The sequence below is a fragment of the Caenorhabditis elegans genome, chromosome V (assembly GCF_000002985.6).
Source record: "Caenorhabditis elegans chromosome V".
NCBI classification, from domain to species: domain Eukaryota; kingdom Metazoa; phylum Nematoda; class Chromadorea; order Rhabditida; family Rhabditidae; genus Caenorhabditis; species Caenorhabditis elegans.
This window is the reverse complement of record NC_003283.11, coordinates 16,014,398-16,033,886: the sequence shown is the minus strand read 5'-3', so window position 1 is coordinate 16,033,886 and position 19,489 is coordinate 16,014,398. Positions and strand designations below refer to the sequence as shown.

Here is a 19,489-nt window from a genome sequence, read left to right as displayed (position 1 = left end):
ACGGTAGCCCCTTAGCAAATCACATTCATTTTTGAATATTTCCAAATGAAAACATCCAAAGTCCTCGCAAGTCTAGAATCGATAATTTCCAACAAAAAAAATATCCTCCTCAAAAATGAGAAGAAATTTTCGCGCGCGCGCGCTCTCCTCTTCCCAGGAGAACATATTGACCATGCCCTCTTCATGCGTCCTCCTCCACCGTTGATCAGCGTTGATCATCTGCTGGAATGTACGACCTCCCACCGCTCACGCCGTCAAAACTCTGGAAGAATCCCAGATCAGTGGCGGAAGCCCTCGGTCTCACCACGAATGTTTTCGATCCAGGTGGATCCGGAGACTTCCATGGGAGCCCATCCGTGGTGCTTCGCACTACTATTACTACTACATACTATAGTATATTCAAGGGGTACATTCAGTTTTATTCAATAGATGCAGCGGATTTTTGAAACTCCAATTTATTAAAGTTAAAGTTCTTAAAGAAAACATTTGGACAATTGATTGGATATCATAGAAAAGTGCAAAGTTGTTTTTCTTCATTTTAAATATTCAAAACACAGTCCAAAAGCAACAAAATAGCATGGATGTACCATTTGAGCAAACCAGATATACCTTAAAAATTATTGTACCTCCTGAGCAAGTGTACCTACAATCCGATGTGCCCTTGGATCATGGGCCACCTCTAATGTATTGAATGTAGATAGAGTATTGAGAATTTTTGCCAAAAAGAGTAAAAAGAGAAGGAGTTGCTTTGAAATCTTTTTTAGGTCCGAAATCAACGATTATCGGTCCAAAATTCAAGAAAAGACAACATTTGCTTTCAGATCTTCTCCCTGCCTCATGTGTGCTTTATTAAAAAGGGCTGGATTACTCGTGACACAATTATGGACGTGAGTCTCACTGAGAGACTCACTCGGCTCACGCTGATGTACACCAAGCTCACCGCGCTGGACGTGAACATGCTCATCAAACACTGGCAGAACGAGAACTGTCATTACTTGCAAACCATCGAGATTTGTGCCAATCAGAACCTCGACTCGAACCACCTTAAAATGGGCTTACATGTACTGCCAAGAGATCCGACAAGGGGAGATAGATGCTACATGTTAGTTTTTGACCTTATTATCTCTAGTGTCTGAAGGCTTACGGTTTTTTACGGCGTCGTAAATCGACACAAGAGCCAAAATCTTTAGCCAGGATTATCAATTATACTTATATATTTTCAGAATGGACCACTACAAAAACCCCTATCTTCTGAAACTTGAGAAAGGTTACGACGTGGAAAGAATCGGACGACGCGCCACAATTTTGCATTCGGATCATAAGTTTTTGTTTGCTGTGTGGACTTTTCACCAAAATGGCGACATCCCTGACTACCCTCGCCAATCTGAGCATACTTTTGACGAACATCTTTTTTAAGATTATTTGTCGTCTATTAATGATTTATTTTGAAAAGTAAACTAATTCTTTGTATAAGTTGGTTCATATAATTAACAACATCGTACAAAAAGTGGAATCATCATCACAGGAAGGAAATTGAAGAAGGCAAATAGAATCTTTGGGGGAACAATCGGGAACCCGTATATCAACTTGTACATGATTTTGAAATTAATGTAGAGTTGTCCAGAAATTTACAGAAAATTCTCAACGTTTTTTAAAGATTTTAACAAGTTTAGAAGTTTCTAGAATTTTTCCAAATTTCTAAAAAAATGTTCCAACCATTCCTTTTTTCAATATAATTATCTTCCCTTTCTAAAAATCTGTATTCTTATAATACAAACCGGGAACAAGATGCAAAGGTATGATCTCTAACCTCATGTAATGGTTTGCATACATGTAGAGTTGTTTCAGAAAGTTGTGTTTCCATTGGCCAACCGAGTGTTGACTTTTTTCTGATTTTTCCTGGAAAAAAGTCGAGAGTTTGATATACCTAAATTCAATTGTATTTTGGTATGTCTACTATTTAAATGAATTTTTTAGTGATACGGTAGCCCCTTATCAAATCATATTTATTTCTAAAATATTTCCAAATGAAAAGTCCTCGCAAGTCTAGAATCGATAATTTCCAACAAAAACAATATCCTCCTCAAAAACGAGAAGAAATGTTCGCGCGCGCGCGCTCTCCTCTTCCCAGGAGAACATATTGACCATGCCCTCTTCATGCGTCCTCCTCCACCAATCGAATTTGTCATTCTTTCCTACTCACCCATTCAAACTGTGCAATGGATGCCCTCAATTGGCTCTTCTGTAATTTGTTTAAGAGAAGGCAGAAACAACCGAAGTTCAAACGGCTCTTGCAGCTCCCTCCCCCAGCCTTCGCCAACATTCTCAAGATTCTTGGCGCTGTTAAAATGTGAGTTTGCTTCTTGGAATGAATTGTAAGAAATAAGTTATGTTTCAGATTCCAATTGTCCCAGTTGTCGAATAGAATGTGCATGTTGATCCAGGCTGCTAACATCACATTTGACCACATCGTCATTAAACTTTCGGAAAATTCTAATTCAATAGAATTTCGCATAAATGAGAAGCAGCTTCTCATTTTCTACTTCAACGCAAAAGCTGAAGATTGTACGAGGAAGCTGAAATTTGAACGCCAAAAAATTCTGGCGTTGTGAGTGAGCATTTTTCAGCTCTCAAATATCCAAGTTTTCAGCCTTGACAATCATACCGAATTCAAATGCCACACTACAAACGTCATGTCTTCTGTGGCAGCCTGCGTCCAGTATTTCTCCAAACTTTTCGTTTGTCGCTGTAAACTCGTATCATTCAAAGTGTACCCTCAATATCAGTTATACCCCCAAACATTGAGAGTTTTCCTTGAAATGGAATTTTTCAAAAATCACCTTGTGCTGAAATTGCATGGAGAACTAAGAACTATATACGAAAATGAGCTCCAGTTGCTTCCCAAGAAGAATGTTTTACATGGAATCGTCATTGACCTCAACTCCGTTAACTTCAAAGAGGAAAAGGTGAGAACTTTTTTGTTTGTTGAAGTTTTGGCAAAACTTTAATACAAGTTTTATTTGTAAAAGATAACTAGCCGTAAACGTCTAACTTGGCCATGTCCTGATTCACACAACAAAACAAAAATATATGTTTTTTTTTAAATTTTTCTTTAAAAACTGAACTTCTCGGCAAAAAATGAATGAGCACTTTTCCTTTTGGATTTATAATTCCGAAATCAACAAAATTTTGGATTACCGACTAATAGTAAAACCAAAAAAATAATAATACATTTTCTTTCAGATCTTCTCCCTACCTCACGTGTGCATCACGAAGTGTGACTGGATTACTAGTAGCGTAATTATGGACATGCGTATCACTGGGAATCTCACTCGGCTCACACTTATGAACATCAAGTTCAAAGAGGAAGACGTGACTAAGATAATCAATCACTGGAGAAACGGAAACTGGGATAACTTGAAATTCATCGAGATTTGGAACAAAGTTCAACTCAATTCGGACTTTCTTAAGGGGGGCCTAACGTTTATGACACGAGATACAGAAAGAAGAGATCAGTTCCACATGTCAGTTTTCGAAATTATTTCCTATTTTAATTATGCATACTATTAGGCTGGGCTTTGCCTTTAGGCTTCTGCGTAGGCTTAGGCTCAAGCTTGGGTTTAGGCTTAGACTTTGTCTTAGGCTTAGGCCTCGTCTTAAGCTTAGGCTTAGGTATATGCTTAGACTTGGGCTTGGGCTTATGCTTAGGCTTAGGCTCCCTCTTAGGCTCAAGCTCGGGTTTAGGCTTAGGCTTTGTCTTAGGCTTAAGCTTGGGTTTAGTCTTAGGCTTTGGCTTAGTCTTAAGCTTAGGTTTGGGTTTAGGTTTAGGCTCAAACTGAAGCTTAAGGTTTTGAATCGGCTCAGAAATTGTCATATCATATCATATCATATCAGCAATATTACACAAAATTTGGAAGACTACCCATCATCACAGAATGGATGACAAATGGAATCTTTGGGAGAACAATCGGGGAGAGACGAAACGCAAAATTCCATTCCTATAAATAGGGCTTCCATGGTAGGCAGGCGCGGCTTCAGGGTTTGACGCCTGCCTGAAACCTGCTCGCCTCACGCCGGCCTCTTTTTTTTGCATATTTAAAGTGTGAGCTTATAAATTTCTAATTTTTTAATTTCTATAGATTCGATGAAAACGAAAAAAGTTCACCTATACGGATTGAGGCGAGAGGCAGGTCGCCTCAAGGTCAGGCAGGCAGGCGTTTCAACGCCTACATGGAAGCCTCACTGCTGAATTCAGCAAAATTCAATTGTACATATATTGATGTGTCTTTGAATTTTGTAGAGATACGGTAGCCCCATAACAAATCGTATTAATTTCTAAATGATTTTCCAAATGAAAACGTCCAAAGTCCTCGCAAGTCTAGAATCGATAATTTCCATAAAAACAACATCTTCCTCAAAAATGAAAAGAAATGTTCGCGCGCACGCTCTCCTCTTCCCAGGAGAACACATTGACCATGCCCTCTCCACTCAACCTCCTCCTCCAATCGAATTTGTCATTCTTTTCTACTCACTCAGTCCAACTGCGCAATGAGTTGCTGTAACTTCAATATACCGCCGTCTCCTCCTCGAGTACCGGTGGTATCACCGGTATCGGCCGCTTTACCGAAGTTCCCCAAGCTTCTGCAGCTAGACGCCAAATCCTTTGCCAACGTTCTCAAAATACTCGGCCCTGCTAAAGTGTGAGTTATTTTTTTTCTTGTATAAGAAATTCAGAAAGGAAATAATTTATTTAATTTTACAGATTTCAATTGTCCCAGTTATCGGAGAGAATACGCACGTTGATCAAGGATGCACGTATCACATTTGACCACGTTGCGGTTTGTTTTTCGTCAGACCATGGCTCAATATCTTTCCGCAATAATTGGCAAATGTCCCGTACTCATTTTCTATTTCGTACCAAAACCTGAAAATTTTGCGGGAACGCGTCTCGATCCGCTAAAGTTTGGAGATCGAGAAATCCAGTTGATAAGGTGAGTCAGCTCTTTTTTAACTTTAAAAAATCCAAATTTTCAGCTTCACCAAAAAAACTCGATTCAATTTCATCACTGACAGCTTTGATGCTTGTGTGGAACCTTGTCTTCAGTATTTCTCCGAAATTTTCCAATGTCGCGCTGGACTTGCTCAAGTCAAGTTGGGTTCTCAGTGCAAACCTCCGAAACTAATCGATTTCGCTAAGTACAAAATTTTCAACGATCGCCTCACGCTGAAGCTGACTGGAAACTTAAGTCGGTCTCACACGAACATGAGGAACTTGCTTGACGATTACGAACTTTTGGATGGAATCATCATTAATCTCCCTATCGACACAACTAAGTTCGATCTGAATGAGGTAAGCTGTCTAAAGTCTAGTCAAAAACGTCTTAGACCGCAATAACTGTGTTGGAGGCATTTCAAACTAGGGCTTGAAAAAGGACCAATTTGGCGGGGCGCTGTGACAGCCTGAGCGTCGGCGGCTGCGCAGTTTGGTTTGCGCCGCCGCCGGCGTCGGTACAGAGAGGATTGTGTAGTTCCGCTGGCGGCGCACGCTGTGTATGTGGTCAGATTAAGTGTTAAAAAATGCCTGATATATGATATTTTAGTTTGTAAGTTCTGAACCTGTTTCGTATTATCAGGCGCCGCCGCCGGCTGAAGCGTATACAATTTGCGCCGGCGAATTTCAATCCCTATTTCAAACTCGATTATTCATTTTTCGCTCTTCCAGATGTTCACCCTCCGCAACGTTTGCCTCATGAATGCTAATTGGATGACTCGTGCGTTCCTTCAGAGCGTGAATTTCACTCGTCTCACGCTTACCTACACTAACCTCACCGCGCTTGATGTCAACGCGTTCATCCAGCAGTGGACACTTGGAAAATGCAGCAATCTGAAAAGACTCGAGATTCTAAACAATGTTGCATTCAATGCGGATAATCTTAAAATCAACCTGAATCTTCAGCCATGGGATCGGGGAAACAGAAATCAATATTATATGTCAGTTTTTAGAGATTTTTTTTATTTACGCCAACCGCCGTGTACTATTTCCCGAATTGCTTCTAGTTTTAGGTGAAAGTTATAAATATAATATATTATAGAAAAAACACTGTAAACGGTGGTCTGCGTAAATCGACACGAATAACCGCGCCGCAGACTTGCAGAATGACGTCTCAGGGATCAAAATTTCTTAAGCTCATATTTTCAGAATGGACAACCAATTCAAACCATATCTCCTGGATCTGGAAAACGGCAAGGACATAGAAGGTGACGGAAAACTCGCCACCCTGTTCCATTCGGGTAAAAAAATTTTGTTCGTTGTCTGGAACCGGCGGCATTTTGATCGACCAATGCTAAGGGAATCTGAATATTTTTTTGATCCTTTCCACTACTAAACTATGTGTCGTCTATTATTATTCTATTTCAAAAAATGAACTAATTCTCTGTATAATTTGGTTCATATCAACAACATTGCACAAAAAAAGGTGGAAGACTACCCATCATCACAGGAAGGAAATTGAAGAAGGCAAATAGAATCTTTGGGGTGGAACAATCAATGGGAATCCGTATATCAACATGTACATAAACTTGGAATTAAAACTGTGAGGGGTGGAAGTGTTAGCGAGAATTATGTAAATCAATAAAATTAAACAAAATTAAGTTATCAGTCCTCGTGATCACCGGCTTCGTCATTGAGAAGCGGAGATTCTTCTCCACTGCGGAGCTTTCGAAGCGATTTCAGATCGATGATGCAGCGCTTGAGGATGGCTAGGATGGCGAATCCGTTCTGAAAATTAATTTAATTATTTTATGGAAGAAGAAAAATCGTAGCATACCAATAGCATGAACACATAGAACACAGCCTTCCATCCCAGGTCGTCCTGGATGATCGGAATGAGAAGCTGTCCAACAGCGGATCCTGCCGATCCAGTGCCATCCAACAATCCCGACACCGTGGACATCGCCTGTGTGTTCCCAGCTAGAGCAGGTTGTGATCCTAGATCGATTGAGATGGACCCAACGATCAAGTTGTACGGCCCAGAGACTGTAACTCCGACGGTGGTCATGACGACCGCATTCCAGAACATGTGCGGCCCGACGTGAGCGTAAAAGTACAGCGAGCCAATGGAGCACACGAGCATCGCGACGATGAGCGGAGATCGTTTTCCCATCTTGTCAGTAATGTATCCGCCGAGCACACTTCCAATAATGCCTCCAAAATCGTACCAAATGCTCAACTGATCCGCCTGCGACTCTTCCCAGTGATAGGCATCGGTCAAGTAGAGTGGAAGCCAGAAAAAGAAGGCGTAGTTGACGAGTTTCAGGCAGGCATTGCAGATGCAGTAGGCGAGCACGCCTGGCAGAAGAACGGCCTTGAAGAGGGATATTGGCTCACCGTGGAAGTTGTGATGGGGCTCGGAGCTGGAATTAAATAGAATAAATAATGAAGTTTTAACGCTTAAAATGGCTGTGAGAACGGACTCTTTTACTCGTGTACTCCACGAGGAAAATAGAAAAATCACACTTCTCCTCGAGGAGTACACGGTCAGTGTGAGGATTTCAATTGAAATTTGAAATTTCAAACGATAGTTTCGAAATCAGAGAGAAGTTGGCGGGCTCATGCATTTACGATTTTGAAACGTAAAAAATCCACACACGCACAAAACAAAAGAAACAGAACAACGAACGTTCGCGAATTTTCCCACCTGCTAGATCGTCGGAGAAGGCGAATCCTAGGAAAAGGAAAAATTTTGGTTTTTTGAAAAAAAAATCGTGTGTTTCTGTTAGATTTTTGTGGACTTGGCACGATTTCGTATTGTTTTTTTTTTCAAATTGCAAGCTTTGGAAGTGAAAAGATAGTTGCGTCGATTTACGCAGATCGTGTATTCCCCGAGGACGAGCTTGCATTTTTTTAAAGTAGAAGTCTTCGGCGGCAAAAACGCTCGATTTTGGATCATTGCCGTTGAATAAGAAGCGGTGTAACAGTCAAATTATCAACTTTTTGGAGATTTTCAGGTGAAAAGCTGTGTATTTACTGATTAAAAAACTTTAAAATTACATATTATGTAGTTTTTAGCAGAAATAATTATATTTTTCAAGAAGAAAAAGCGAAAATGTTAAAATTCAAGCATTTTTTGCCAAAAATTGTGTTATTTTCTGTGGTAAAAATTTGCATGTTTCTCCTCGAGGACTACACGAGCTGCGTAAATCGACACTTGGAGGTCTACACAAAATATTAGGGTGTTTACGACAGTACGAAATCGTGGCAAGACCTATTTCTTCTCAACTCTTACCTATTTGCCTCTACGCCATCCTCATGCTCTTCATTAGGCGATGAATCAATAGCCATGACGACTACAATTGCTCCGAGAGCAATGAGCACCGAATTGAACACAAAAGTGTACTGATAACCTAGTGGAAGCACCATCGCCGTGAAAATCGATCCGAAAATGTTGCCGACGGGCTGACACGCGGCCCAGACACCCATCACAAATCCGCGATTTCCTTTTCCGAACCAGTTGGCCATAATCGCGATTTCACTGGGCCATCCGCAGGCCTGAACAAGCCCAAACGCCACGTAGGTCATGATATAGTAGGGCGCATGGTAGAAATTGAACCATTTTGGGATGGCGCCGAAGAGAGTGAGCTGAAAATTGAATTTTAAACGAATTAGGAATTTAGAAGCCTAGCAGTTTGTACTCACCGTAACCGCAGAGCCAACCATTCCAGCTGCGACGACAAGCTTCGGATTCAGCCGATCGCCGAGCCAACCCCAAAAGAAGAGAGCCGCCGCGTAGGCCGCCATGAAAATCGCGTCGAGTGATCCCAAAAAGTGCTTGGCGTCGGCTTCATTGGTGAATAGTGGCGCGTGGCCGGACGAGTTGCTCAGCCAATCCGCTTTTATCGACGATTTCACTCCGGATAATGCTTTGCGACTCGCGTGGTACAGGCCGTAACTGAAATATTAAAAATTAAGGAAATTTTGAGAATTTGAGTATTTTAACTGTGCATAATTACGTATTGAGCGTGTAAAACAAGAATGGTTGGTGTTTTACGAAAAAAGTTGTTTTTTCTTTGAAGGCGAATGGATTTATTCGGCTGGGTCTCGCCAGGAAAATGACAACAGTATTTAATCTCGTTTTTTTCAATTTTGCGGCGGTCGTTTTTCTTATTTATCTATGAAATATTTGCTTTTCTCAGCAATTAAATAAAAAAATCAATTACATTGCTTGAAACCTGTTAAAATTGATGAAAACGAATTAAGGAGACAACCGGCGCTGGAAAACGAAAAAATGGTACCATAAACGTTCTTCTCGTGGCGAGACCCATCCGAATAAGCCCCTGTGCCTTTAAGTGGTTACGATTTTATTTTTATTGACTTTCTAGGATTTTTTCGAAGTTTTTCATGTTAAAATGCAAATATTTTTGTGGAAAAATTGTATTTTTGATACGAAAATCATCCGGTTTACTTGAAAATTACTTTAGAAATGTGAAAATCTTACCTGACAAACGTCACCACGAACACCATCACCTTCCGTGACGACATCGTCTGTACCATTTTGAAAAAAACTTGATTAATATTAAAATTGAGACTGCTCCGTATATATTGATAAGGTTGATAACTACTATTGATAAGGAAAAAGGACAAAAGTACTTGAAAAGTCGATACGGCCTACGAGCTCTGAAAGGGTACACACTACAAAATATCACGTTTATTGTTTTGTCGAGCCAGTGGCATATAATTGAGTGAAAATTGATGGAAAACAGTGAAAAATGGATGAATCATTAGACAAAAATCAATTATTTAATGTATTTGTCCATGAATTTCTTGTGGAATTCCGATCTGATAGCATCGTTGATGAATGTGACCTCCTTCTTTCTCTCCTCGACTCCTTTTGCACAATTCTTGAAGACCACGTCATCATCCCATCGTCGTTTCACAGTGAAATCGCCTCCAGAAGTGGAGGATCCGGCTGGAGTATCGTTGAGCAGTGGATTTCCGGCTAGAATATTCTCCATTCTTTGCTTCTCCTCCTTCTCCTTAATTTCCTCGTCTCTCGCCGCCTTCTCTTCTGCTCGTTCTTTCTTGATCTTCTCCAGCTCCGCCATCAACGCTGCAGTGTCATCCTCATCGGAGTCATCGTCGTCTGACGAATTCAGCTCGTCCACTGCTTCATCTGCATCCACAGACGCCGCTGACTCGGCAGCAATTTGATCCATTCGTTGGCGTTTCGAATGGCTTGAAGACGAAGAAGCAGAGTCACGAGCACGCTTCTCACGGATTGCGTTTCGCTCCTTGTCTTCCAATTCACGACGGAGATCCTGAAAATTATTTTATATTGCTTGAAAATCATTGATTTTTCGTTTACCTTCTTTCTCAAATCGGCTTCAGTCTCCTGTCCGGTCTGTCTGTACTTCATTTTGGTGTGAGATGGCATATCCTTCGACGAGTATTGATTCGAGAGCTTCGACAGATCTCCTTCACCACGAGCGGTTCCTCCGCGAGCTGGGTGAAAAGTTGGACGATGGGCCGTGGTCATTTTGCTGAAAAAATTACAATTTGTGAACGTTATTTCGAGAGAACAGAGGAAATATAAGATACTTTGTGCGAAAAGTAATAAATATGGAACGAAAATAAAATTTATGTTTGTTTAACTTGTTTGAATTTGAAATTTAAACTTTTTTTCCGGATCGGAACAAGAAATTGCTCGGAAGTATACAATTTTTCAATTTGAACGTAAAATAATCGTTTTTCTATTGCAATTTTTCATACAAACATGTGCAAGTTTAGTAATTTACATGAAAAACCATTAAAAAAGTAGAAAAAAACATTATTCTTATTTAAATCTATCGGAATTCGAAATTAAACCTTTGTCCCGATCTTCAGTGCTTTTAGCCTCAAAATTAACAATTTTGACACAGATTCTTCAGTAAAAAGTTTGCATAAACGATGTTTCACTTTTCAATTAACGAAAAAACAAGTAGAAAATGATAGAAAACGACGAGAAACTTTAAAAACATCGGGAAAAATTTATAAATTGATTTTCGCCAAATGGCCTAGCGGCGTCACTTAGTCCGCGGCCACGCGGCCACCACCACATTTCGGCGCGAGTTTTGAATATGAGTTTTCGCCAATTTGGTTTCGGGTGGAAATCGAATTTTAAACACACTTTCAGGGAATTTTCAAAAGAGAAACAAATAAAAAACGTTTATCTAACAAATTTTTAATAAAAATTGATTATTTATGAAGTCCTACTCAACACAACTGTCAAATTCTGTGATGCTCCTTCTCGGCGAATCAAACGAATAATCCATCGGCGATATTCTGCATTGAAAAAACATATTACTATTCTGAAAACTGAAAAATTGATATTGCTCGTGAAATATAGCACTAACGGTGCTAGGCAATTAGTTAAAGAAGACGAGACCGTAGTTGTCATAAAAATTTTCCAATCCAGCCTGTTGCCAGGCAAAAACGAATAACCGGAAACATACCAAACACCAAAAAACACCATAACAATTCCCTGAATTATCACCTAAAACAAGGAATTTGAATTTATTTTGCAAGAGCTCGTTTACAGCGCACCTGCATCGCAAAATTGATATCGCGTTGTTTATTCTCTTTACTTTGCCCTTTAAATATCGATTTTCGACAAGTGATAAGAATGATAAACGTGGAAATATCCAGAATTGTGATAATAAAGATAATCACGAACTGAACAGATAGGCTTAACAGTAGAAGTTTTGCTCCACATGTCTGGAAATGCTCAATCAAAATCACGCTCGGGGTCCTGTCACGCTTCAGCTACCGTAACCAATTTTTTGCCGTGTCGAGACCATTTGCACCAAGTACTGTAGCCGAAAAGTTTCGCTCGTGGCAAGACCCCGAAATCTCACCTCATTCCGCTGAGCTTCCATGAAAACCCACCCAAATTGGAAAAACGGGAAGGAACAATTATAAAAGAAGAAAAAATACGAATAAATTACGGGGGGAAGTGTCCAATTTATGATGATGTAAGTGAGTACGTAATTTTTGCTGAAAAACGTAATCTCCTCAGGCGACCTACGCCTACCGTGAGCCTACCAAGCAGGCAGGTAGGCATCCTATAAACATACCTAAAGATTTTTCTGTATCCAAATGGCATACTTGAAGCACAAAACCTGTTGAAAGCCATCAGAAAGTGGGTGCCCAGCATAATTGGCAAAATTGTCAGGGATATATTTCCGAAAATTGCAGAATTACTGACAATTAATATTGTGTTTCTAGAATGTTTCAATACGGTTGGAGATTATTTAGTGCGCAAAAAAAGTATAAACTAACAAAAAAATTCCTACGAAAAAGAAGAAAAATGTGATGGAAGTTGCCGCAAACTGGGAAAATGTTTCATTTAAAATTAGGGCTCCAAATACGGTACCCTTCATGTTCTTGATATTATATGCGCCGGTGACAACGACAGATTGAACAGAGACTCCGATGAAGCCGACCTGAAAATTAGAAATTTGTTAACTTTCTGCCAAAATTTGAGAATTTTTAGTCGAAGTTTGGAAATTTTCTGAAAATCTTTGGAAGATACGTATCTGCAGAACTTTGACAATGTTCTGCCAAACGTTTAAAATTGTTGCCAAACCTTGAAAAATGTTTGCCAAATTTTGGAAATGTTCTATAGAACTTTGTCTATTTGTTGGCAAACTTAAGAAACTTTTGTCCAGACTTTGACTATTTTCTCAGTCAAACTTTAACAATTTCCGATAAAACTTTGGAAATTTTCAACCAAAGTTTGGACATTTCTGTCAAACTTTAAAATGTTTTATTTCAAGTATTGGCAATTTTCTGTTAAATTTTGGATAATCCCTTTAGAACTTTGACTACCTTCTGTTACTTCTTGCAAAATATCGTCCCAGGCTTTGGAAAAACTTAGACATTTTTTACCGAACTTCAAAAAATTTCTGCCCAGAATTGAATCTATAAAAGTGAGATTTTGAAATTCCTCGAAAGGTACGTGACGCCACTGACTACAAACTACGAATGCTACACATTAGTAGCATAAGCTCTTATCTCTTTATTCATTGTACTGATAATAACTACTTTCAATATACTTCCTAAAAAGATTGTTCTTTAGAAAATGCCAAAAAAAGTTGCTCACCAAACTAATAATCATTCCGGCTTTAGTGTCATCTGGCCCAAACACATAATCTTCGTCGGCTTCAGTGAAATATGAGTCGTTTCGAAATGTTGTTCTGAAACATTTAAAAGCTAAAGGTTCACATTTTCAAAGGAAAAAAGACACTGCTGGAAATATTGCCATCTGAAGAACATCAAAATCTATGAAGGAACTTCCAAACTTCAAACATGCAATATTGTTTTAACATTTCCAAAAAGCCCAACTTTTCTCAAAATTGGCAAATTACCAAAACTTTGATTGAATTTTTTTTTAATTTTCAAATGTTTTTGGAGTATTCAGTTTTCATATTCATTAATATTAGACTAAAAAACAAAATTATTAAAACTTGATCAACTTACACCATAATCCAGTTTCGTGACGCTTCGCCTTGAAATACTTCCGTTGACTACCCAAAAATTGATTTTTTAACATGATTTTTTTGTGCTGTCAAGCAGGTGTTTTTGAAGTTTCTCAAAATAATTATAGACTTCTGGCTACAGACTCCGCCCTTTTTGAATTATGAGACTGCAATCCCGACATTACAGCTGTCGCTAACAATTAGTAGGTGTTCAAAAAGTTTGAGCTCGGAGAGAAGAGTGGTTTGATCTTATGTATAGACAAGTTTTTTGTTTTATTGAATAAATTAGTTGGAATGCCAAAAAAAAATAATTGAAAAATTTATACAGGATCTTTCAGAAAGAAATACGAGCAAATTACGGGGGAAGTGTCCAATTTATAATGACGTTAGTGAGCGAATAATATTTAGATATAATCCATATGTTTTCAACACCTATAGGTGCAGAAAAAGGGTTCGAGAGAATGTACTATACGACAGTTTGGGGTTCAGTTGGAGTTATTAGAACAGGAAGATTATGTATTATGAGCGGAAACCACTGTCACGATTCTCTTCTGAGCTGTCGGGACGTTGAAATTACGGAAAAGCCATCTGCGAAACTCTTTGTTGAAGGCGAAGACGACTACACTGAAAATAAATTATGAGGACCAAACTGAAAACTTGGCACATTTTTTCGATTCTTGCTGAAGTTTTCTCCTCTTCGAGCTTGTACGCAGCTAAAATGCCACCTTCACATCTCTGTGGACGCACCAAGCCTTGAGGAAAACCTACGCCTATACTGCAGCCGGTAGATTTCCAGACAACGTAGGCGTAGGTTGCCTTCCAGACAAGTTTTTCCTCTAGATCGGAGTCTAACTCCCCTTATGACGTGGAAGAGCATTGAATCAAAAATGTGTGACTAAAAGAATCCAGGTGATTTTACATTAGACTGGGATGCTTATCAGAGTTGGAATAGTGCAATTCTCACCGCTGTTGAGGATTTTTACATAGATTTGAATTAAGGAAATTTAACAGTGGTGAATTTTACGTTCGAAAACGCCTTTTTGCATCTCCGAACGCTAGTGAAGCATAATTTTCAGCACTTACGGATCAAAAACATGTAGCAGATTGGATGAGAACGAAGTTGTAAAGAAGAACTTCCAGCGGTCGTCGTTTCCCGGGAGGATCGCGTGACCCATATCATACCATGCACCATGACACAGAAATACTGCACCTTGAATTATGACCTGGAAATTTTAGATTTTGAACTTGAAAGTTCCTGCGAATTTCCAACCTGTCCAGAAAAGCTCAGCTCACGTCTTCGCACCTCGACACTATGGCTCTGGTATACCTTGCTCTGAAAATTTATTCTTATTTTTCAAATTACTGCTAAATCTCACTCTAAAAGCCATCAAAGCAACCAAAGTGACTACATCCAGGCCGACAATTGTGATGCTTAGAACCGTCTGAATCGAGATCGAATAGAGGCTCAGCAGAGTCCCACACTTTACTGAAACGGAGCCAGCAAACAACCATCCGAAATGGTAGAATACGAAGTTGCATTCTCCTGGAAAAATAGGATGAAATGGAGTTGGGATTACATTTTTAGGTTCCACTTACGTACTACAACTAAATAGCTGCCTGCTACGAGCGATAGAAGCCAGTTGAAAACGATAAAAGTTCTGATCATGGAGCTTCTAAAAACCAAAAATTACTATTATTATTTCACAAATACCAAAAACTAACGAGAACAAATTCTGATATCTCAATGGGAAAAAGCAGGCGCAGAATCTATTAAACGACATTAGCAAGAAGCTAATCAAAATCACAGGGAGCAGGAAGATGCTGAAATTTCCGAAGAGGTAACTGATAGATAGCACGGGCTTGATGTTCAGGAGCACGCCTAATGTCGAGAAGCTTCCGCTATTGATACACGCCATCAGCTGAGCACAATTTTGATTGATCATGAGAATTCCGAACGGGGACTTGAGAGCTGCTATACGGAAGCATCCGATAATGACTGCCACGAGTAGGAAGAGGCCGGTGAGGCATTCCTGAAGAAAGGTGAACTTTCGATAGAAGTTTTGAAGATAGTTTTTTGGGCACGATTGGTCTCACTACGATGGGTCTCACCGAGATGAATCGGCACACTGATAATTGAGTCAGTTTTTGAGAAGCTGTACTTGAGGTGCCAAAAAATGTGACTCCTATCTTCAGCGAGGATCATTAATAATTTTGATAAAATCAATAATTATTCCTGTTTCTTGGTTTTTTGTGATTTTTTGTGAATTTCTTATCTTTTCTTATTATTGAAATACAAATTTTATTGACTTACCATTGAAACTACCATCCCTGCCAGCGCGTCATCACTTGAGTACACGAAGGTTTGATCGTAAATCGCCATCGCAGTCAGATTTCGGAGCACCATTGTCTAAACACTTTTGAGCTGAAGTTGAATACGACAAGGAGAGAAAAATCTGAAATGAAAAATAGATGAATGTGTACACATAGTCACTATTAGTAGTGGATTCCCATTGGGACCCGTTTGATGAAAGTACCAACCAGTGAGTCACGAGAAAGATCACGTTGGAACTGGTTTTCATAACATCACATAATGCTTTTGTTTCGATGGGGTAAGATCTAACGATTTTTCAAGTTAGGCAGGCACACGCTCATGTGCCTATCTTATGCCTGCCTCTGCCTAGGGAGCCATTTTTGTGCATTTTTGCATTTACTAATGTTTGCTGTTCGTACAGTTTTGATGTTCAAACTCTTGTATTTTGTAGTTTTTCGTCATACGCATCATTTTGACCGTAGGCTTAAAACTGGGTACCTGCCTGCCTACTTGTCTTCTGCCTGCAATTCCTACAAACAACTCTATACGTCAGGTTAAACTCCTACAATAATGCTTCAAAAATGAAATGTAAAACAAGCAAATACCCGAGTTAAGCTCCCACGGCAGAAAATAGGCGGCAGGCAGGCACAAAATAGGCACTCTAAAAACATGGAGACAAAGATGTTTAGAAGCCAATCTAGTCTTGAAATGTCTAGTATAGTGGAAGTGATTAACTGGAACTAAATATTGAAACGAAAAGTGAGTCTCATATTAGATTACAAAATGATCGAAAATACATCACGTTGTCAAAATAGCTATATCTCTCTGCGGCGGGTCATACTTTTATGCTCATTAGATGGTAAAATCGTATAGGTTTGTCTAGGCACAAAACGTGCCTAATTAGTCATAGACTAGTTGAAATTAATTACGAAAAATGTATTATCTGATCACCTCCCTAAGGTATTCTCAATTAGAGTGTGTGCCCACGTAAATCAAGCTCTTCACAACTGTACGAATTGAAAAATTGATAAAATGTACTTTTTTTTTAAGTAGAAATGTTTGGATACGAATCAAAAATCGTTTCAGGATGTGAACTTTGGGATTAACATCGCTAATGACCAAATGAGGGATCACAAATCACACATGATTTCAATTTAAAAATAACTTTTTTAAAGCTCCCAGTGATAAATATTAGCTTATTTTGTAGATCTCGTAGTAAGCCTGCTGTCAAAAATAGAACCAAAATTGCAATTATCAATGGAGCGCGACTCCTGGCACATTTAATTTCAAACTAATTAAGCCTTCAAATCTCAAAATTGAGTAGCAAAAATGAAAAAAAAAATGAACCAGGAAAACTTGTAGGGTAGATAGAACAAAAAAGCGTTCCTCTTGTTTTTTTTTCAAAAAGAACAGTTCTAATTTTACGTATAAGCCAGCAGTCTGCAATTAAACTTTTGAGCCCAGACCGTAGGTATGAGTTATGTTATTCGTAAATATATATTTTTTAGATTTTGGGTAAAATTTTATATCCAATTTTTTTCCAGTCGTGAATCATATTGAATTGAGCTGTGTTGCACTCACGGAAGGAGCTCCATAGTTGGTAGTCTTTGTAAAAAAAATCTGAAAACTGAAAAACTATCTTTTGAAGGGATGAGGATATAGGGTTACTGTGGTGGTATTGTATGATTACTGTAGTTGTAACAAAAACATTTCAGTTCTAACACACTCAGACAACCCGTTTGGGGATCTAATTAGAAAAAAATAGGTAATCTAACGTGTCCCAATTAGAAATGCCTATTTTCTAATTAGAAATGCCCTTTTCTAATTAGAAGTGCTTCTTTTCTAATTAGACCCCCAACGTGGTTGTCTGAGACAGGGGTGTGCGGCAAATCTCAAAATTTGCGGAGTTTGGCCAATTCGGTAAATGGCAAATTCGGCAAATTTGTCGCCTAAAGTATTATTCGTTTATTCAGACAAGTGCCTATAAATTTCACCGTTAAAGAAAGTTTTCGAATCAAATTTTACTGTGCCAATTTATTGCGTCTTCCCGAATTCCCTAGAATCACAGACTGCAGAATTCATTTTTAATTCCGAATTCATCTGTTTTTTTACATGCTGCAGATTCAAATTCTCCTGATGTGATCATTACTTTAAGATAATTTATTTATAAACTTTACGATTTTGTTTTCTCCTAAAGTATCTGAACTTTCCTACCATATCATGTGATGAGTTCCGACGGGAATTGTCTGGCGGCTCGTTCTTATTTTTTGTAAGTCTCTTTTTTTTTGTATATTATTACGTTTTAGGCTCCATGGCAGAGCTCAGCCCATTTTCCATAGATCCATGGATGCCCATAATCCATAGAATGGAACGTGGATTTGCGTGTTTTGGAATCCTCCTGAACTGCATATTGCTATCGATGATAGTACATAGATCGCCGAGTGAAATTGGCGTTTACAAGTACCTCATGATGTACATTACTATCTTCGAGCTATTTTTTGGTGGGCTGGAGATCATAACAGTACCTCAATTTCATACAATGGGCTCCCAATTTTTCGTTTTCATTGTGCCGGAAATTATTGAAATGTCGGATTTTGTGTTGCAGATTTCTGCGAGTTAGTTTGCAATTTATTTGTTTTTCAAACATTCTAGTTTTCAGTGATTTACTGCGGCTCATTTGCAAATTCACTGGCAATTTTCGCAGTTCTGTTTGCTTATCGATATCAAGTCTTGAGCGGGTATGAAGTGGTAATCAATAGATCTGAATTTCCAGATTTTTTCAGAAACACTTCTTGGACATCATTAAACCTTCGAAATGCCATGTTCTGGGGCACCGTACCTCTATTCGTAGGACTATTTTGGACAGTATCCACCAGAATTTTTTTAGGCCGGAACACATTCTTTGACATTGCTTTAAGGTTAAGTCAAGCAAGAATTTTAGACTAATATCGTAGTTTCCAGTCGAGACCCGTCACTGGCAAAGTTTCAAAATATCCGATTCGGATTTATTGGAAGCTTCTTCTACCCGCAGCTTGCCGATGGAACAAAAGTGATCAACTGGGACTCGTTTATCGGAATGGCTTTCAGCACTTGTATTCTTTTTGGATCCGAGTATCTGATGCTTTTCTACGCAGTCAAATCATACCTGCTTACCAAGACACTCATGCAATCAGCATGCTCCGCCATCTATAAAAAACTTCAGTGGCAACTATTCTACGCTCTTGTTTCTCAAACATTCATTCCAATTCTGCTTATGCAAGTTCCAATGTCTGCAATCTTCGTTTCAATATTTTTTGACATGTCCACCCCAACTCTTGGTCATATTCAAACCTTTACTATTTCAATTTACCTGGCAACTGACGCGCTTCCCACAATGTTCATAATCAAGCCCTACAGGGATAAAATCATATGTAAGAAAAGTTAAATCTAGAAATTTAGAATCTAGAATTTTCAGATAGAATTCAGTGCATCGCATCAATCTTCAAAGCAGTGCTGCCAGGTCAGAGTAGAACCAACTCTTCTGTGGTGGAAATGTCGTCGAGACATATTTCTTAAGACATTTTGTTTTTATTTTTAAAATGTAGTAATTTTAAGATGGAAATAAAGTAACTATAAAAACTGCAAGTATACACGAAAAAGTAATGACTGTTCATATATGTAATATCA

The 19,489-nt window shown here is 38.9% G+C and overlaps 7 protein-coding genes and 1 pseudogene across 13 annotated transcripts; 4 read left to right on the top strand and 4 right to left on the bottom strand.

The window, feature by feature from the left end:
- Positions 1 to 881: 881 nt before the first annotated feature.
- On the top strand, positions 882 to 1,416 carry T10C6.16 (FBA_2 domain-containing protein; the record flags this gene model as incomplete). The annotated part of the gene is made up of 2 exons (NM_001380841.2): positions 882 to 1,102; positions 1,224 to 1,416. 2 exons carry the CDS (start codon positions 882 to 884, stop codon positions 1,414 to 1,416), a joined length of 414 nt encoding a protein of 137 aa, NP_001367184.1.
- Positions 1,417 to 2,173: 757 nt separating this feature from the next.
- T10C6.7 (F-box domain-containing protein) lies at positions 2,174 to 6,442 on the top strand. The gene is made up of 9 exons (NM_074627.3): positions 2,174 to 2,350; positions 2,399 to 2,608; positions 2,651 to 2,966; positions 3,244 to 3,524; positions 4,537 to 4,700; positions 4,763 to 4,991; positions 5,035 to 5,350; positions 5,723 to 5,991; positions 6,200 to 6,442. The coding sequence occupies exons 1-5, from the start codon at positions 2,220 to 2,222 to the stop codon at positions 4,550 to 4,552; spliced, it is 954 nt and encodes a 317-aa protein (NP_507028.2). The 5' UTR covers positions 2,174 to 2,219; the 3' UTR covers positions 4,553 to 4,700; positions 4,763 to 4,991; positions 5,035 to 5,350; positions 5,723 to 5,991; positions 6,200 to 6,442.
- Positions 4,549 to 6,386, top strand: hpo-42 (annotated as a pseudogene). Its single transcript has 5 exons — positions 4,549 to 4,700; positions 4,763 to 4,991; positions 5,035 to 5,350; positions 5,723 to 5,991; positions 6,200 to 6,386. Coding segments are annotated over exons 1-5 (1,153 nt in total).
- On the bottom strand, positions 6,428 to 9,561 carry T10C6.6 (Major facilitator superfamily (MFS) profile domain-containing protein; the record flags this gene model as incomplete). Of its 6 annotated transcripts, none has more annotated exons than NM_001380839.2 (6): positions 6,428 to 6,778; positions 6,828 to 7,413; positions 7,698 to 7,724; positions 8,286 to 8,638; positions 8,696 to 8,948; positions 9,495 to 9,547. In NM_001380839.2, 5 exons carry the CDS (start codon positions 8,795 to 8,797, stop codon positions 6,656 to 6,658), a joined length of 1,191 nt encoding a protein of 396 aa, NP_001368110.1. The 6 variants fall into 6 exon arrangements, with proteins under 6 accessions (NP_001368110.1, NP_507025.1, NP_001366951.1 ...); NM_001380836.1 differs by having other exon boundaries at positions 6,656 to 6,778; positions 9,495 to 9,550; NM_001380837.1 differs by having other exon boundaries at positions 6,656 to 6,778; positions 9,495 to 9,538.
- A 132-nt stretch (positions 9,562 to 9,693) lies between these two features.
- Positions 9,694 to 10,536, bottom strand: cwc-15 (Spliceosome-associated protein CWC15 homolog). The gene is made up of 2 exons (NM_074623.7): positions 10,362 to 10,536; positions 9,694 to 10,314 (listed from the first exon to the last, which is right to left on the bottom strand). Exons 1-2 carry the CDS (start codon positions 10,530 to 10,532, stop codon positions 9,793 to 9,795), a joined length of 693 nt encoding a protein of 230 aa, NP_507024.1. The 5' UTR covers positions 10,533 to 10,536; the 3' UTR covers positions 9,694 to 9,792.
- Positions 10,537 to 11,234: 698 nt separating this feature from the next.
- On the bottom strand, positions 11,235 to 13,545 carry srx-44 (7TM GPCR serpentine receptor class x (Srx) domain-containing protein; the record flags this gene model as incomplete). Its single annotated transcript, NM_074622.4, has 8 exons — positions 13,514 to 13,545; positions 13,137 to 13,230; positions 12,314 to 12,477; positions 12,109 to 12,255; positions 11,890 to 12,028; positions 11,579 to 11,749; positions 11,389 to 11,528; positions 11,235 to 11,343 (listed from the first exon to the last, which is right to left on the bottom strand). The coding sequence occupies exons 1-8, from the start codon at positions 13,516 to 13,518 to the stop codon at positions 11,235 to 11,237; spliced, it is 969 nt and encodes a 322-aa protein (NP_507023.3). The 5' UTR covers positions 13,519 to 13,545.
- A 275-nt stretch (positions 13,546 to 13,820) lies between these two features.
- srx-43 (Serpentine receptor class X-43) lies at positions 13,821 to 15,916 on the bottom strand (the record flags this gene model as incomplete). The annotated part of the gene is made up of 7 exons (NM_074621.3): positions 13,821 to 14,136; positions 14,596 to 14,735; positions 14,783 to 14,845; positions 14,889 to 15,055; positions 15,109 to 15,185; positions 15,235 to 15,542; positions 15,824 to 15,916. The coding sequence occupies 7 exons, from the start codon at positions 15,914 to 15,916 to the stop codon at positions 14,025 to 14,027; spliced, it is 960 nt and encodes a 319-aa protein (NP_507022.2). The 3' UTR covers positions 13,821 to 14,024.
- A 2,218-nt stretch (positions 15,917 to 18,134) lies between these two features.
- str-232 (Seven TM Receptor) lies at positions 18,135 to 19,378 on the top strand (the record flags this gene model as incomplete). Its single annotated transcript, NM_074620.1, has 5 exons — positions 18,135 to 18,438; positions 18,483 to 18,561; positions 18,607 to 18,741; positions 18,785 to 19,233; positions 19,278 to 19,378. The coding sequence occupies 5 exons, from the start codon at positions 18,135 to 18,137 to the stop codon at positions 19,376 to 19,378; spliced, it is 1,068 nt and encodes a 355-aa protein (NP_507021.1).
- Positions 19,379 to 19,489: the final 111 nt, after the last annotated feature.

Excerpts from the sequence above, each read along its gene's own strand:
- T10C6.7 (NM_074627.3), top strand. The coding sequence starts at position 2,220 with ATGGATGCCCTCAATTGGCTCTTCTGTAATTTGTTTAAGAGAAGGCAG. Across the intron at positions 2,351-2,398 it reads ATTCTTGGCGCTGTTAAAAT|ATTCCAATTGTCCCAGTTGT; the intron begins GTGAGTTTGCTT and ends GTTATGTTTCAG. Across the intron at positions 2,609-2,650 it reads CGCCAAAAAATTCTGGCGTT|CCTTGACAATCATACCGAAT; the intron begins GTGAGTGAGCAT and ends CCAAGTTTTCAG.
- cwc-15 (NM_074623.7), bottom strand. The coding sequence starts at position 10,532 with ATGACCACGGCCCATCGTCCAACTTTTCACCCAGCTCGCGGAGGAACC. Across the intron at positions 10,315-10,361 it reads AAGCCGATTTGAGAAAGAAG|GATCTCCGTCGTGAATTGGA; the intron begins GTAAACGAAAAA and ends AATAATTTTCAG.